At 35.7% G+C, this 15359-nt stretch overlaps 1 protein-coding gene across 7 annotated transcripts in view; it reads right to left on the bottom strand.

The window, feature by feature from the left end:
- The window catches only part of LOC107702353 (TBC1 domain family member 1-like), a 63412-nt gene that overhangs the window by 29982 nt on the left and 18071 nt on the right, over window positions 1-15359 (bottom strand). For 4 of the 7 annotated variants that reach the window (XM_016504641.1, XM_016504640.1, XM_016504645.1 and 1 more), the window contains 13 exons: window positions 14348-14644; window positions 13025-13219; window positions 9843-9932; window positions 8933-9037; window positions 8603-8735; window positions 7210-7301; window positions 6492-6608; window positions 6205-6324; window positions 5903-5989; window positions 4906-5186; window positions 4400-4498; window positions 1703-1822; window positions 650-786 (listed from right to left, as the gene is read on the bottom strand). In XM_016504641.1, coding sequence (XP_016360127.1) covers window positions 650-786; window positions 1703-1822; window positions 4400-4498; window positions 4906-5186; window positions 5903-5989; window positions 6205-6324; window positions 6492-6608; window positions 7210-7301; window positions 8603-8735; window positions 8933-9037; window positions 9843-9932; window positions 13025-13219; window positions 14348-14644 — 1873 coding nt within the window. The remainder of the gene's footprint in view (window positions 1-649; window positions 787-1702; window positions 1823-4399; window positions 4499-4905; window positions 5187-5902; window positions 5990-6204; window positions 6325-6491; window positions 6609-7209; window positions 7302-8602; window positions 8736-8932; window positions 9038-9842; window positions 9933-13024; window positions 13220-14347; window positions 14645-15359) is intronic. The other 3 variants (XM_016504642.1, XM_016504643.1, XM_016504644.1) reach the window with 3 other exon arrangements.

Raw genomic sequence — 15359 nt, forward strand, 5'->3', positions numbered from 1 at the left:
TTTTTTTAACCAGAAAATGATAAAAAGACAATTTTCATTTTTGGATGAACTGTCCCTTTAAGAAATTTCCATTAACTTCTACATTGATGGCCATTAAAACAGGCCATTTTGTAGTTTGTAACAACTGTTAAACCCGGGCTTAACAACACCATAACTTGAAGGCATTTAATTTTTTGGGCCTAATGAGCTACACAATTGTGTGGATAATTAATGATAATTTCTCTCATTCACACTCACACCTGAGGGGTGTTTTGACATCTGGATCAACATTTACTCTGAGGTACTAACAAGTCTAATGAGCTTACCAACTTCAAAATAACAGACCTGATTTGCTGTTTTGGCAGTTCAAGAAAGACATAAAACAGGTCAAGAAAATAAGAAAAGCAAGTCATGTCTGAGTGCGGTGGAAATGAGGAAAGTGATAATCATTGTAATTCTGTTTCTCTGCCAAAAGAAACATCAAGTCAAAGTTGGCTGTCAGTTTGCAAACTCACTCACACTTAGCACGTCATTAAGAGCAAGAGCGCCACCTAGAGGACACCATTAGTTACGGCGGCATGTAGAGGCACTAACTGTACACTGTAAAGTGTAGTTGATATAGATGTTTGGTATCGATGTATCCTACTTATATATTTAACTAGGGTGCTACCTTTGGAGTCTGAGCCCTTTTGTGGTGTGGCGACTCTTAAGAAGATCTGTTGTCTCCAGGAGTGTCTCCGGTTACATAATGGACTGTCATCCCCAACGACACACACCGCTCCGGGACTGGACAGGGCCGCCACGTCACTACACATACAAATACATAAGCATAGGCATCCATTCATACAAATATATACATACACTGACAGACAGTAGTGACAGACTTCTGTCAGAGTAGAGGCCATATTAAATTTGAAAGCTGATGAAACAAGACCAAAAAATAACAATTTCAAAACAATCCTAGACCAACTCATTACTACTGGCATTTGGAGTATTTTATTACATTTTTTATTCAAATACTCTGTTTCCTTATTTGAAAATTGAAATTTTATTCTATCGATCTATCTATCTATCTATTATTAAAATATCACATTGTGTTCATAATATGAAATAACTCTGTAGTAATGGTGTTTTTCAGAAATGATATTCCCTGTACCAGGACTTAATTTTATAAATTAATTAATTTTATATTTTCCATAATTTTATACATTATTAAATGATGTAGATATGCACAAAAAAGTAAGTATATTACAGATTTAGTATTTTTATTTGTACCCTTCCAACACTCACTTAATCTTTAAAAACACTAACTCAACACTGTTAAATATAATCTTTAGGAAATCCCAAAATGTATTATTATATTTTGTACATTATAATGTTGTGATTTATTTATTATTTTATTTTTTAAATATGACTGTGTTTTATTCACAAACATTAGACTATCCATTTTTTATGGTTTCAAAATGAGTACAATATCTTAGCTAACAAATTAAGCTAACAGTCTATGCTTGTCTTCTGAAAAAAAATACAATATGCATTCATAAAAACTGCTGCGGAACAACTACTGAGTTATTTGATTTTCTGTGCACATCCTGATTCATTACAAGAAAATGTATTCTTTTTCTTATCTAATGAGTCTTTAACCACATCAGCCTCTGTGGCAGGTGCAGAATAAGAACAGAGATGGAAGACAGGAAAATGGAAAGATGGACTGGCAGAGTACCTCTTCTTCTGAGAGTCACTGGTATCATCGCTCTCCACTACAGGGGCCAGAAATTTGAGGAAATTTGGAACAGAGGAAGAGGAGTGTAATCTCGCTCTAAAGCCACTCAGCCCTGATGGACTGAGAGATAGAGCATGAGAAAGAGAGAGAGAGAGGCCACAGAGTAAAGGAGTGAGGCAGAGAGTCACTGTAATGAACAGCCTCATAAGACTGAAACCAGCACAAAAGCGAAATCTATCTTGTTGTTCTTGGAGCAGGACTGAGAACACATTGAAGTGAATTCACCAAACAGATGTGCGAATTTAATGTGTGGTATTTCATGACAAAACCCTGTTTTTTATCTCTATAATAACTGAATCTAATAATTAAAAAAAAAAGCTGAAATTAAATAAAATATAAATATTAGATAAAAAACCTTAAACGTAAACAAAAATGACAATTGTTGCCTTGGCAACTAACTGAAATAAGTTAAAATTAAAGTCTGCATGAAATCAAAATTTACTCTATTTACTTTGTTAGCGCATATTGCTAGTCTTGAGGTGAACAATTAATCTATGAAAGTTAATCCGCTGAAAGAAATTGTTTGTTTTGGTAATCTTTAACCAAAATCTGAACATTTGCTTCTGCTTTAGAAAGGCATTCCTTCTGTCAGTTTGACTGCTTGGGCAGAATATCCTTAAAGGGGTCATATGATGTTGCTGAAAAGAACATTATTTTGTGCATTTGATGTAATGAAATGTGTTTATGTGGTTTAAGGTTCAAAAAACACATTATTTTCTACATACTGTACATTGTTTCTCCTCTATGCCCCGCCTTTCTGAAACGCATCGATTTTTACAAAACTCATCAGTCTGAAAAGCGAGGTGTGCTCTGATTGGCCAGCTATCCAGTGCGTTGTGATTGGCCGAATACCTCAAGCGTGTGACGGAAATGTTACGCCCCTTACCATACTATGATGCCGTGTCCCGGAGCGACGAGACAAAAACATTAAAACTCATTATAAACGAGGCATTTGTTGCATCCAGTGGGGACATTATTATGGATTATAATGACTTATACGGTCTTTTTACGCCTTGCGTTGCATCACGCCGCATAAACATAAAACCATGCCTGCATTTATGATCGGAGAAATGACGAACAACAAGCACTACTCTACACTGCTCAAAACTCGAGTTTGAATCGTCAGTGGCACACTGTCTTCATCTTCACAACACAGCAACAATAAAGTTAGCCTTCTTTCTTTGCGTGAACATTTGGGCGGCGTTATGCAAATCTTCCCACACAGTGACGTAGATATGTGGGGGCGTGTTTAAACGAGGCATTTTAGGAGGGCGTGGACCAGTCTTAACTTTTATAAAGAATATCTCTTTGGGTTTGAGACTTTAGTCTTTGCAACTTTAGGGATCTTATCTATTCATGAACAGCTTGTAACACTCTAAAGATAAAGGAAAATTTGAAATCGCATCATATGACCCCTTTAACCACGCCCCTCCAACCGTTAGGTTGTTATGAGTGAGAGACAGAGAGGAGGAGCACTAAAATATAAACCCCGCCCACTATTCAATATTCCATTTCAAGTGGAAATACATCACTATTCTGAAGCAAAAGTCGGCAGCAACTTTCGGATAACACGGACTTTAAACTAAAATTAAAAATGAAATAAAAACAGCTACTAATAATAATAATAATAATAATACATTTTATTTATAATGCGCTTTTCTCAACCCAAAGCGCTACAACAATGTCACATGTAAATACAACTTAATCATAATAGACAATTTTAAAAAAGTGGGTTTTCAACAGTTTCTTAAAAGTACTTAGTGCAGGAGCACTTCGAATGACATACTGTGTCAAATGCTGCACTCAGGTCTAACAAAACCAAAATTTGGTTTTGCTACATAGAAAATAAAAAAAAGCTAAATTAATAAAATGCCAAAAGTATGTGACAAAATCACTAAATGTAAACTAAAATTAACATGAAAACCAAAAATATAAAAATAAAAACTTTATGTACTTAAAGCCTGTCAGCCAATATTAGAGCACCACCCTCAGGCGGAATAATGCAAGGACATTAGACCTATGCAAAAAGTGTGTCTGCAAGTGTTTACAATTAGAATATAAAGCTTACAAAATGTTTATCAGAAACTAATGTTAAGCCTCAGAATCAGCCCTACCTAAATTTACAGTCAGGAGCTGCTACTGTGTGCAACCCTAATCTTTTGACAAAGACAAACATAAACTGATCAATCATAGAAAGTGCACTAAAATAACTAAGAGGCTATTTTATGTCGACTTTCATTTAAATTGTTGTTATTTTTGGGGGCAAACCCAGATCTATGCAACTGAGCATTACAGAATGCGCCAGAATTGCCTGACACAATTAATGCCCACAGAAAATCGACAGTATTTTATTTGAAAGGGATGTTTTCTATTGATCATGGCAGCAGTACCGATATAAAATAGAGGTCTTACTTGACCACATCACGGTCATCTCCTGCATCCTCAACAACCTAACACTCAGAACCAGCCTGCAAGTTCAATTTGTTTTTAGAGAAATCTCCCCAATGTGTTTTCATAAACTTGTACACAAAAAGCTCAGAGACTTCAGAGGAAAGAAAGACATTTTATGGGGAAAAAAAGCCTGACCTGTTTGTTAATGGCAGTAGAGCAGAGAGAGGACACATACAAACACCTCACCTCCGCTTGAGGGGCCGGGTAGAATGATCAAGAGCAAAAGTATGAGGCCTCAAAGGCCGCTGACACACAGGAGAGGAAGAGGCCGGAGGGGAGGAAGGACTGATGAAAACACAGAAAGGATGGGAAAAAATAAAGTAGGGCGCAAAGGGATACAAAAGCAAAGATGCACAGAATAAAAAAAGCGAAGCACACAGTGAACTGTATTCACACTGCAGACTAAAAAATGTGATGATGCAAGAACTGGAAACAGAATTGAAAGCACCATCCACGGTGACTGACTGACAGGAGTCTGTCGCTGACATCGCCAGTGTACATGCATTTACAAATGCAAATATTCAAATTTTATTTCTATTTGAATTATGTCAATCGGGTGCACAACTACAAAACACAGTTGCAATTTGAATTTGCAACTGGTGATTTTGATTTGGATAAACACAAACTATGTACAATGATCAAAAGAAGCAGCTAGCACACACACACACACACACACACACACACAGTCTCACTTGCTCTGATGTGGGGAATCTGTGCTGACGGAGTAGTGTCGGACTAGTTTGGGCTTGGTGGCGGCAGTAGGTTGTAAAGGAGGGAGGCTCAGGTCAGAGGACGACAGCATGGGAGAGTGACTAATAGTGCTTGCGCGTCTCCTAAAACCCTGAGGCGGGCTCTCAGGACCCTCCTGACCTCCCACTGAGCCTTCTAGACGCTTCAGATCCCCTGTGGAATTGTGGGAGCGGAGTGGACTGGAGGGAAGGAAAGAGCAGAGGGGCTCCTCCAATGATGTTTCCTTAAAAAAACAAAAAAGAACGTCATAAAAGCTATTTTAAAAGCAAAAGGTTCATGCGAGGGCATATAACTTACTATTAGTGTGAATAACACATCTTATATGACAGATAGCTGTAGCTCTAAAATCACTGCACGAAATACAAAGTTGTAAAACTTCAAATTATTGTGATTATTAGCACTAATAAAATGTATTCTTGTTTTGCACACACTGGTGCATTTAGTCATATTGCTGCTGACACCATAATTATATAAAAGCATTAAGCTGGTTAGTTATGGGCTAATTATGCGTGAACCATAAAATAAGCAGAATAATAGACCGACAGGTCATTTTATCTACATTAACACTACTGTTTAAAAGTTTGGAATCAGTAATATTGTTTCTTTTTTGAAAGAAATTAATACTTTTATTCATAAAGGATGCATTAAATTGATCAAAAGTCCAAATCAGCCTGAATGATTTCTGAAGGATCACATGAAATAGTGGCTGCTTAATTCAGCTTTGCATCACAGAAATACATTTTAAAATATACTGAATTATCAAATGGTTGTTTTAAATTGTATTAATCTTTTGCTTTATTTTTGGACAAATTAATGTGGCCTTGGTAAGCATTTAGAAAAGTGAAGCCCCATCAAAATCATTGCAAATTTATTGTAAACAACCAGCCCTAAATGACATTATGACAGAAAATATATTGAAGATGTTGGTGTTCTGCAGACCTGATTTGTGCTGTTCAGTGTGGTGGAGCTGGAGGAGTTGCTCTCTCCTTCACTGTTCTCCCTCTGGGATTTGGACTTACTGCTGCCCTATTATATGGAGACATTCATTTTTCCATAAATGATATAACAGTATTACAGTTTAGTTCATTTGTTCAATTGGACCTACTGAAGCTGCAGCAGATATCTTGCTACAAACAATAAGTCCTATACTCTTCTCAAGGCCTGCGTTTCTTTAATATTAGAAGCAAGTAAAAATTGTAGATGCGGCCAAAATGTTCAAAATGCATAAAATGTTTGCGTACCTTCCAGATCCCCTCCAGTGATTCTGTGAGGGATCTTTTTGCTCTAGTCTTGAGCTCCTCCAGACGCACACGACTCGAACTGATACTGCTTTCAACATTCACAGCAACCTCCTGCGAAGTCTAACACATATATGCATACAGTACTGTATACGGACAGGCATCTGCACTCAATACCCTAAGATCCAAGTTGTAATCTTCACTTTTCACTTTTACTTTTAAAACAGACTGACAAAATAGGAGTGTTCATCAGTCCATAAGGATCTTAATGAAGTTAAATGGAGGTGTACCTTTTTTGTTTGTCCGTTGTGTGTGTGAGTGTGTGTCTTTTGTCTCTCCTCGTACAGTTGTCTTAGACATGACACAATCAACTCGTTCCCTTCCTGATCCGACTTAGGCCTGGCTTTCTGTTCAAACACACTAACAAATATTGTACTTCTGCACATTTCCACAAGGTGGCGCCATCGATCTTACAGAACACACTCACGGTCAGTGAGGAATGTGACCAGCAAGAGAGCAGAAGAAATTTATTCAGCAAACTTATTACACTATTTTTCACAAAAAAAAACAACAACACAAATTTAAGCTAGTTTAAGGATTGTGTTCTGACCAAAACTATCACATATATAAAAGTTATGTGAAAGAAGGGGAATATTTAAAGCAATATTGTAAACTAAAAGCAGCTTTCTGTTTATTGCACTCTCAAAGCTGAAATTAAATATAAACCTGTGTCTGAAAGTCAAGAATATAAACAATCAATACTGAGCATATCAGTCCGTTCATCAGGTTGTTCAATCATAATGGTTTGAGTGAGGTTTCAAAATGCTAGACTAGTGGACAAACTGGTTTAATTTATACCAGTCACACCCTCTGAAGAGAAAAACACACATTCTTCGAATGCCGCTCTTAAAGGATTTGACACACACTGCTAATCCTAAGAACAGGGGAGCTAAAGCGTATTTGTGTAGTGTGTTATAGCGGTTTTAAAATTGGAATAACTGAACTCACCATGGTGCTCTCAAACACAGCTGCCTGCTCCTGATTGTCCAGACCTGCCAAATGCTTCTGCAGTTCCAGCTTAGCTTTGGATGGATGAAGACCTGCATATAAACACCCAGTCATGCCATGCACAAAGAAACAAACACAGGTATGCACTGCTGCAGCCCACAGAATTCTGAATTAAATAAATCTAGCATCCTAATTCATGTTCGGAATAAACAAATGTTAATTTCTACCATCATTATGGTTAAGTTGGAGTGTGTTTAAAGGATTGTTCACATAAAAACTACAACTTCAATTCATAATTTACCCACATTTCATCAAACTGGTATGGTTTTTATTCTTCCGTGGAACACAAAAGGAGATACTCTGAAATTGTTCCCACTGCTCTTTCCATGAAATGAAAGTATATAGTTACGAAGGGGATGATAAGTGCCAAAAAGTATCATGAAGTTACATTAAGTTTTTTTTTTTTACTTTTCTGCAGCTGAATAACTACAAGGTACACTACCGTTCAAAATTTGGGGTCAGTAAGATTTTTTTTTTATTATTATTATTCAGAAAGGACAAATTAAACTGACTAACAGTAAAGTCTTCTACATTGAAAAACTATTTCAAATAAATGCTGTTGTTTCTATTCATCTAAGAATCCTGAAAAAAAAAAATTATATCCGTTTATACAAAACTATTATTAGTAGCCTAACTTGTTTTCAACTGATAATTATGAGAAATGTTTCTTGAGCAGCAAATCAGCATATTAGAATGATTTCTGAAGGATCATGTGACACTAAAGACTGGAGTAACGATGCTGAAAATTCAGCTTTGATCACAGGAATAAATTACATTTTAAAATATATTAAAATAAGAAACAGATATTTTGAATCATACCAATATTTCAGAATATTACTGCTTTTACTGTATTTTGCAGCATTGGTGAGCACAAAAGAGTTCTTTTAAAAACATTTGAAAAAATCTTACCAACCCCAAACTTAGTTTAAACGGTAGTGTATAGGAAAAGGAGCGGGAAGATTTTTCAAAATATCTATGACTCAAGGAATAAAAAAAGTGATGATAGAATTGTACTTTTTGGATGAACTATTGAAATCTGTCCCAAGTAAACTGACATAGTCACCACTGACAAGCTACTACTAAATATATTGTAGAAACTTAATTTCCTGTAAAGCTGCTTTGCAAAGATTTGTGTTGTGAAAAGCGCTATACAAATAAACTTGAATTGAAGTCAAGTAAATGTGAATGTATGGACTAGAATCTTTGTTACTCTGGACCTCTGACAGGTGCAAAACATTAAGGGAAACCAAAAGAAAGTAGAGTGGAGTAATGGACTGATACAGGGATAAAATATGATAGACATGAGTAATATAACAAACAGTAGACGTCTCACCCTCTATTCTGTCACACAGTTTGTGCAGCTGCTGCAGGGGACAGCTGTCACACTGCTGACTCTGGGTCCTACTGTTCTGCTGGAGGGCGGCCACCGAGAAAGCCTGCTTCAAAGTCAACATGATTTCATCCACCTGAACATGAAAGAGTGACATTCACACAGAGCTCTTTGTGTGCTGTAACACTAACATAAGACTAAGCGTTTTCATCCTCACTTGACTGAACAAGAACATGACAACATTTCTGTCCTCTCTACAGCAACTATTCTGAATATGTTCTTCAGACTGAAACAATGTATTCATCCCTCCATCTATTTATCCATGATTCTCACCAGAGCTTCGTTAGCACACTGGAAAACATAGCAAACAAACTGGCAACCTCCACATTCCACCGACTCCCTGCATATGAAGCCGAAGTGGTCCACGTGACGAATTCCCTAAAGAAAGAAAAAGAAAATTGGGGAAAAAAACGCAAAGGGGACACAACTAAACTACCGTTCAAAAGCTGGAGTCAGTACGACCTTTTAATATTTTTGAAACAATTTTCTTAAGCTCACTCAGGTTGCATTTATTTGAGCAAAATACAATAAAAAAAAATTAATTGTGAAATATTATTACCATTTAAAATAATTGTTTTATATTTTAATATATTTTAACTCCAGTTTTCAAAATTGCTGCTCAAGAAACATTTCTGATTATGATCAATGTTGAAAAAGTTGTGCTGTTCTTATGGAAACGATTATACATATGTTTCAGGATTCTATAATTAATAAAAGTTCAAAAGAACAGCACTTATTTGAAATAGAGATAAATAAACTTTTGTAGCATTTTAAATGTCTTTACTGTCACTTCTGGTCATTTTAATGCATCCTTGCTGAATAAAAACATTAATTTCTTCATTCAAACGCATTCAAAATAATTTTTTAATATAACAGAAACGTTTATTATGGTGAACCACCCATTAACAGGCTGCAATACCTGATTTGGCAAATATATGTTTAAATACTACAATGCAGCATGTGACTAAAAATACTTAGAAAACAGGTCTGGACAAGCGTGAAGACAAAGGGCTGATTTCTTTTTAGCTTTCATTCAAGCCATTTTAATTATGTTTTGAATTCAGTTAGCCCAAGTTCCTGCTCAATCATGTCTGATTGTTGCTCAGATCTCTATTTGAGAAAAAGTCATTATGTCGACGTGAGTCAATTAATTACAGCTTAGCATCAACATGACAGAACAGACCTGAGAACAGAAGGAAATCTCTCTGAAGCTCTTCTCTATGGCCACCTTCTTAGTGTCAGGACTCACAAGAAAGATCTGAGAGCAGCCAATCTGCAACAGAGAGAAGTACAGTCATAAATGAATATGGATGTGTGTAGGTACAAAGGATGGAGAGTGAAATTCTCCTTGCATAGAGTAAACATATGCATTAAAGTGGTTAATGATAGCTCTTCCTGGGATGCTGACCAAGTGAGGTCAGAGCTGAGGCTGTTTTACAGTGTTAATATCATGTTTGAAATTCAAATCAGTTTGTGTTTTGGTTTTCGCTAGATGGCCATGCACATATTTGCTCCATGACACTAGACATCTGTGTAACCACTAGATTTGATCCAACTCCAGTTTTCCTCTGTACAGCAGTACTACAGATGAAATCATAACTTCATAGTTTTAGATACACTGAGTATTCAGTCATTCAGGACATTCATTTAAGAGCTCTATGATGCCTTGTTTAAGGGATAATGTACATCCAGACGGTCGTTTTCACAAAATAAACCCTGACAGGGTGATCAGGACCCCGACGAGAAGCAGAGCCGCTTATTACACATCTACTCGCCACATACGTAAAATAATTAGACACAAAATATTGATTTGAATTGAAATATTTTATTAGCTCATTAAAAGCAACGCTCACAGGAAGAAACTTTGAGCAGTTTTGAGCCAAGACGAACATTTAAGGGATACTGTACAGTCATATCACTTATTATTGGGGCAAAAACAACTCACAACTGATTTATGGGCACAAGTTAGCCGGTCACTGTGTATAAGATCACAGACTATTCACATCTTTAGAGAACATTAACAAAACAATCACACGCTGTGACCATTTCTTTCCCCATGGATGATTACACAATAGCAAACACATCACCATACATTTGGTGTGACTTCCTTATCAAGATAAGACCAAATAAATAAAATTGGAACAGAGTGACCAATAGAGTGACCGTGTAATTTCATAAAACTGGGACTGCTGCCGCAAGCAAATTTAGTATTTATTTTAAAATTGTTAACTGTGATGCTCATCATTATTGCTAGGTAATTTCCTGCTGAGGAGCTGACAGCTTCCTGTCAGTCTGAGAAACAGGAAGTGCTGATCAGATTTGGCCAACACAATGCGTAGCTTGCTGTGTGCATCTTTAAACAATAAATTACACAGCACAATCCACATTTTAAGCTTTTGGATCAGACTATAACAATATGAAAGTGTGCAACCTCTAACATCTTCATGTGCACCAATCAAACTACAACAAATGAAACAAATCATTAGTTAATTGTTCTAACCTAACTAATTAGAAACATAATGGAGATTGTATTTTGTATTGGGTATTGTTACAGTGCCTAATTAAAATGCCGACGATCTACAGTGAACAGTATATCTATTTTATAATTGCACTACCATAGTAGAATTTTTCTTTCTTTTGAAAGAAATTCTTTTATTTAGCAAGGATGCACTAAATTAGTCAAATATGACAGTAAAGACATTATTACAAAAGATTTATATTTCAAATAACTGCTGTTCTTTCTGAACTTTCTATTCATTAAAGAATCCTCAAAAAAAAAAAAAAAACTTTTTTTATTTTATTTTTTTTTACAAAATATTAAGCAGCACAACTGTTTTCAACACTGATAATAATAAGAAATGTCACTTAAGTCTGGAGTAATGGCTGCTGAAAATTCAGCTTTACCATAACAGGAATAAACTAAATTTAACATAAAATAAATCTTATAAATTATATAAGTAGAAAAATTTTAATTTAGTTTGTAAAAATATTTCATAATATTTCTGTTCAAACAAATGCAGTTCTTTCAAACACATACAAAATCTTACCGACCCCAAATTTTTGAATGGTAGTATATAATTTAAACCATTTTTTTGCATGTGTGAAATGTTTTATTTCAAAACTGTGCTATATTTCATTAAAACAAATGGCAATTGGTTTAATATTTTGTGCTTGCTGCAATGACATGATGTCAGAATGAAACAGAAGTTGTGGTTGTCTTTTCTTCCCTATTGTGACGTTTGAGTGAAATGGCTTATAAAAACAATAATAATGATGTGCACGGTAAAATAATTTATAATAAACACTGCACCATTTCATGGTGACTTTAAGTATGATTTGTGTATAAATTATATCTGGGCTGTAAGTAAACAGATTTGTTTGAAAAGAGGCAGTGATAGTTTTAGAACAGACTTGTTCAATGACAATCTCCATGTCCTTCAGGCTACAACACTCATCTTACACTCCACTCGGGGGTGAGGAACATGGAATTCAAAGTCAGAGAGAAAGAGAGAGAGAGAGCGAGGGAGAAATGAGGGAAGGGCCATTAAGAACATTTGATTGGTGCCTCGTAGTGCTATGACCATAAAAAAGCCACATACAGATAGATAAACACCTGCTCAAATGTCCATGCATAAATATGCGTGCACATAGGCGTAAGGCATGCTGACCTCTCACACCTTACAGCATCACAACAACCACAAGTCATGCTGACAACATGCACTTTAAAATGTTTAGTTGTGTGCCATATTTCTACAGAGAAATATTAAAACAAAGAGAGCTCCTTTGAAAAACTTCAGGAGATGTCTATAGAGGTTTTTGCAGAGCTTTAGAGATAAATTTGTGTATATATGTTGTACGTTCATGTAACATATCTATACAATTTTTGGAATCATCTTATATTCCAGAACCGCCAGTTTCTCATGAACGAAAAGTGTACTCCTTTAGTTATGGTGTTTCAAATAAAACCCGTTTTGTGGATTATGTGGGTAGTAATGTGCCAACATAGAGGTTTAGTTGTGAAAGCAGATTCTATGTTGAAAAGGGTGATCTACATAAGAACAAACAAAAGGGCTGGGCTAAACAAAGATAAAAGAGCTGTAGTGACCTCAGTGAGGGACTACTGTAACTCACAATAAGCAGCACATCCCATTACAAACATTAAGACACCAGTTTGCTTATTTGCTAATTAAATTCTAAGCAATTATGTGAATGCACATATTCAGGGATCTAAACTAAAGTATCCATACAATCTAATGAGAAAAAGAATCATTATATAATGATGCATGATTATATCAGCACAGTCCTGCCTCTGGTTCAGGTGTTTCTATTGGCACATGTGTGAGGGGGAGTGTGTGCATTACTCACTGTGAACAGCATGGTTCTGTTCTCCTGTAGGCTAGTGGGTTGGACCCCAGTGGCTCCGTCTGCTGCCCGTCGCTGGAGCTCCGGTGAGAGGCCGTTCTCGTCCAATGCCTGCAGAAATGGAAAAGCCTGATCTCTTTTTAAAAACAGAGGTCGCTTTCCTCCTCCATCTGCTCCCTCGTTTGTTCCATTCACCACCTGAAAGTCAAACAAAATTATCAGTTAAAGGCAAAATGTAATTAAAAGATATATTAAATAATAATAATAATAATAATAATAATAATAATAATAATAATAATAATAGTATTTCAAGATAAAGAGGTTGAGGGTGGGAAAATAAGACATGAAAATGGTGCTTTGAAAATGGATAAAATATACATATTAAAAGCAGACATATATGTTATTTATATAAAAATATTTAATTTAAAATGTAATATAAAATAATAAATATAAAATGATTTTAATATAAAATGTATACAATAGAAATTAAAAGTATACATTATGTTATTTAATGTAACATAATATAATAATAAAAAAATAATAGAATAGAATGATTAGACTAGTAAGATTAAGTTCATAAAGTGTAGGAGAGACATTTTATTATTTAATTATTGGAGTAATCATTGACTTGAATGTTTTGCTGCAGTTTGCAAACATTACAAAATTTATTTGATAAACTGAATTAATAGATTGAAAGCTCTAATATTAAAATATTTAACTTTTTTCATTGCATACAAATTCGCTTATTTATAACGTACATATACTTTTGCCATTTTTTATTTATTTTTGCAGTTCCGTTTTGTCCTTTATTGCATATTCTTTTATATTTTATTGTCTTGTACTTTACTGTATATTCTATTGTCTTTGTAACTTATAGTCTGTTCCCCTTCTACCTCGTCTTTCTCGAGGGTAGATAACAAAATTAGAATTTCATTGTACCTAGTACAAGACAATAAAGATCTTGAAACTTAACATAACAAAGAAGAAAATTTCAATAAGCTTATGCAAAATCAGCCACATTCACAACACAAAGAGAAACACAAAAAACACAAGTGGCTATTAGTTTGATGAATTCTTAATCTGAATGGGGTGTTATGCTTTATATGTGAAGTTGTTGTCTATAGATTATATATTGTTTGTATGTGTTGTAACTTACTGCTGCAAAACTAGTTTCCCCTAAGGGGGACAATAAAGCGAAACAAACAAACAAAGAAAAAGTATTTTCTACATCAATCAAGAGTCAGAAAAGATCTGAAATGTTAAATCTAGTATATCCACAATCTAGTATTAGGTTAAGAATCCAAAAGCATGAATGTTGAGTGTAACCTGACTGAGTGAGAATGCCCGTCTGATGCCCGCTGCTAGTGATCCTGTCACGCTGACACGTCCAAACTTCTCAATACACTCATCTATCAGTGCAGGTGGTGCTTTCTTATGGGCCACCACCACTCGCCCACAGAACAACACCTCAAACTTCTTCGCGAAGGCTGTTGCTGCATCAGTCGTCATTGCCGTGGAGCAGGAGGCATCTGGCTGACCATTGCTAGGCAGCGATGAGGGAGTGTCTTCTTGTCGGGCAGAACTTTTGCCAGCCTGCCTGAGAGTGCTTATAATCTCTGGAACCTGGAGGACAGACGTAAACGTGAATGAGGTCATGAATGAAAGTTTTCAGTTACCAGTGTCACTGTAGAAATGCCCAATTCTTAGTCAGCCACACACTATTAAGCAGAGATGCTCAAATTAGGGCCCATGGGCCAGAGTTGGTGATGACTGTTGATTTGGCCTGCCATGCCATATTACAGGAGGACGGGGGGAAAATAGAGGATGTTTGAATTGGAATGCAAAAAAAAAAATTTGAATTTGAATTTTTTTCAAATTTACAATATCGCGTTCAAAATCGGCAATGAATTGCCTGCGATTTTGAACGCGATTTTGTGTAGCTTGTCAGTGATCTACGACTCTGTGTAGTAAATGCCGCTCCATCTGAAAGCACGTGCTGGAGATTTACTACTAATCACCAGAAGCGGCTTTACTGACGAGATTCGCATGAAAATCGCATTCGATTTTTTGCCCAGCCCTAAATGCAACATTTACTTTTGACCTACACCCCTCAATCAAGCTTGATATTTGAACTTTCGTATTAAAAAGTTTGGGCGTCTCTGCTATAAAGGTTCTTTGATGGTTCATTAAAAAACCTTTAACATCAATGGAACATTTCCATTGCACAGAAGTTTCTTTATAGTGGAAAATGGTTTAGATTATAGTAGTGTTGTCAAAAGACCCGGTATTTCGGTACCAAGTCGGTACTAAAAAAATGAAAACGTTACGGTACCAGGTT

Source organism: Sinocyclocheilus anshuiensis, unplaced genomic scaffold (assembly GCF_001515605.1).
Source record: "Sinocyclocheilus anshuiensis isolate Anshui unplaced genomic scaffold, SAMN03320099.WGS_v1.1 scaffold86, whole genome shotgun sequence".
In the NCBI taxonomy this organism is placed as follows: domain Eukaryota; kingdom Metazoa; phylum Chordata; class Actinopteri; order Cypriniformes; family Cyprinidae; genus Sinocyclocheilus; species Sinocyclocheilus anshuiensis.